Source organism: Eurypyga helias, unplaced genomic scaffold (genome assembly GCF_000690775.1).
Source record: "Eurypyga helias isolate BGI_N326 unplaced genomic scaffold, ASM69077v1 scaffold16910, whole genome shotgun sequence".
In the NCBI taxonomy this organism is placed as follows: Eukaryota; Metazoa; Chordata; class Aves; order Eurypygiformes; family Eurypygidae; genus Eurypyga; species Eurypyga helias.
In genome coordinates, this window is record NW_010225237.1 from 2,475 (window position 1) to 3,252 (window position 778).

The following is a 778-nucleotide window of genomic DNA, read 5'->3' on the forward strand; positions in this document are numbered from 1 at the left end:
CCACAGTGGGCCCAGGGCAGCCCATTATTTCCATGGGATGGAGCAGCTGGCAGCAGCCCCCGATGAGGTTGGCCTTTCCTCTGGGCAAGGCTGCAAAGCCATCCGTGGTGGCCGGGAGGGGGGTGAGCCACTCAGGGTCTGTTTGTAGGACTCTGCCTGAAATGCCAAGTGCACTTGGCTGCCCCGAGCGCATGCACGGGCCACTGAACATCTCCAAACCCATGAAGTGAGGCGTGGGGGTCGGTGTGCAGGAAAGCGAGGTGGAGGGGATGGAGATAGGGCTGGAAGGGGCATTGGAAAGGCAGAGGAGCGAACAGGGAGGCATGGAGCAGTTTTTTCTATGGCCAGATCCCTCTTTCCTGAGGTTTTTATTCCCCAGCTCTTGCTCTGGGTGGGCAGCCCCTGACACGAGCCCTCCAGGGATGCTCAGAGCAGGGAATGTGAAGCGGCTGCAACCAGCAGTGGTTTTATTAAAAAGACAAAGGCTTCCAAACGTGCCCGTTACCCCCGCTGCACTGAACACATCGCCCACGGGACCCACAATCCCAACAGCCCTGGACTGACGGCTCAGGAAGAGATGGACCCCTCTGCCTTCCTCCCCCTTGCCCACCCTCCTCTCACCCCAGCGAAGGATGGGGCTCGGTGTAAAGCTGAAGGACCGGGCAGCCACCCGCAGAGCCCCAGCCCACCCCCCTCCGCCTGCTCAGACCCCTCGGATGCTGATGTTTTCATAGCTGGGGGGAGGCGTTGCCTGCGGCTCCCCAGGGTGCTGGGTGTC

General features: G+C 61.4%; 1 protein-coding gene across 1 annotated transcript in view; it reads right to left on the reverse strand.

Annotated features, from left to right (window-relative positions):
* Window positions 1-703: 703 nt before the first annotated feature.
* The window catches only part of TMEM61 (transmembrane protein 61), a 2,711-nt gene continuing 2,636 nt past the window's right edge, over window positions 704-778 (reverse strand). Inside the window, exon 4 of the mRNA XM_010148765.1 lies at window positions 704-772. Within this exon, the coding sequence (XP_010147067.1) occupies window positions 704-772 (69 nt within the window). The remainder of the gene's footprint in view (window positions 773-778) is intronic.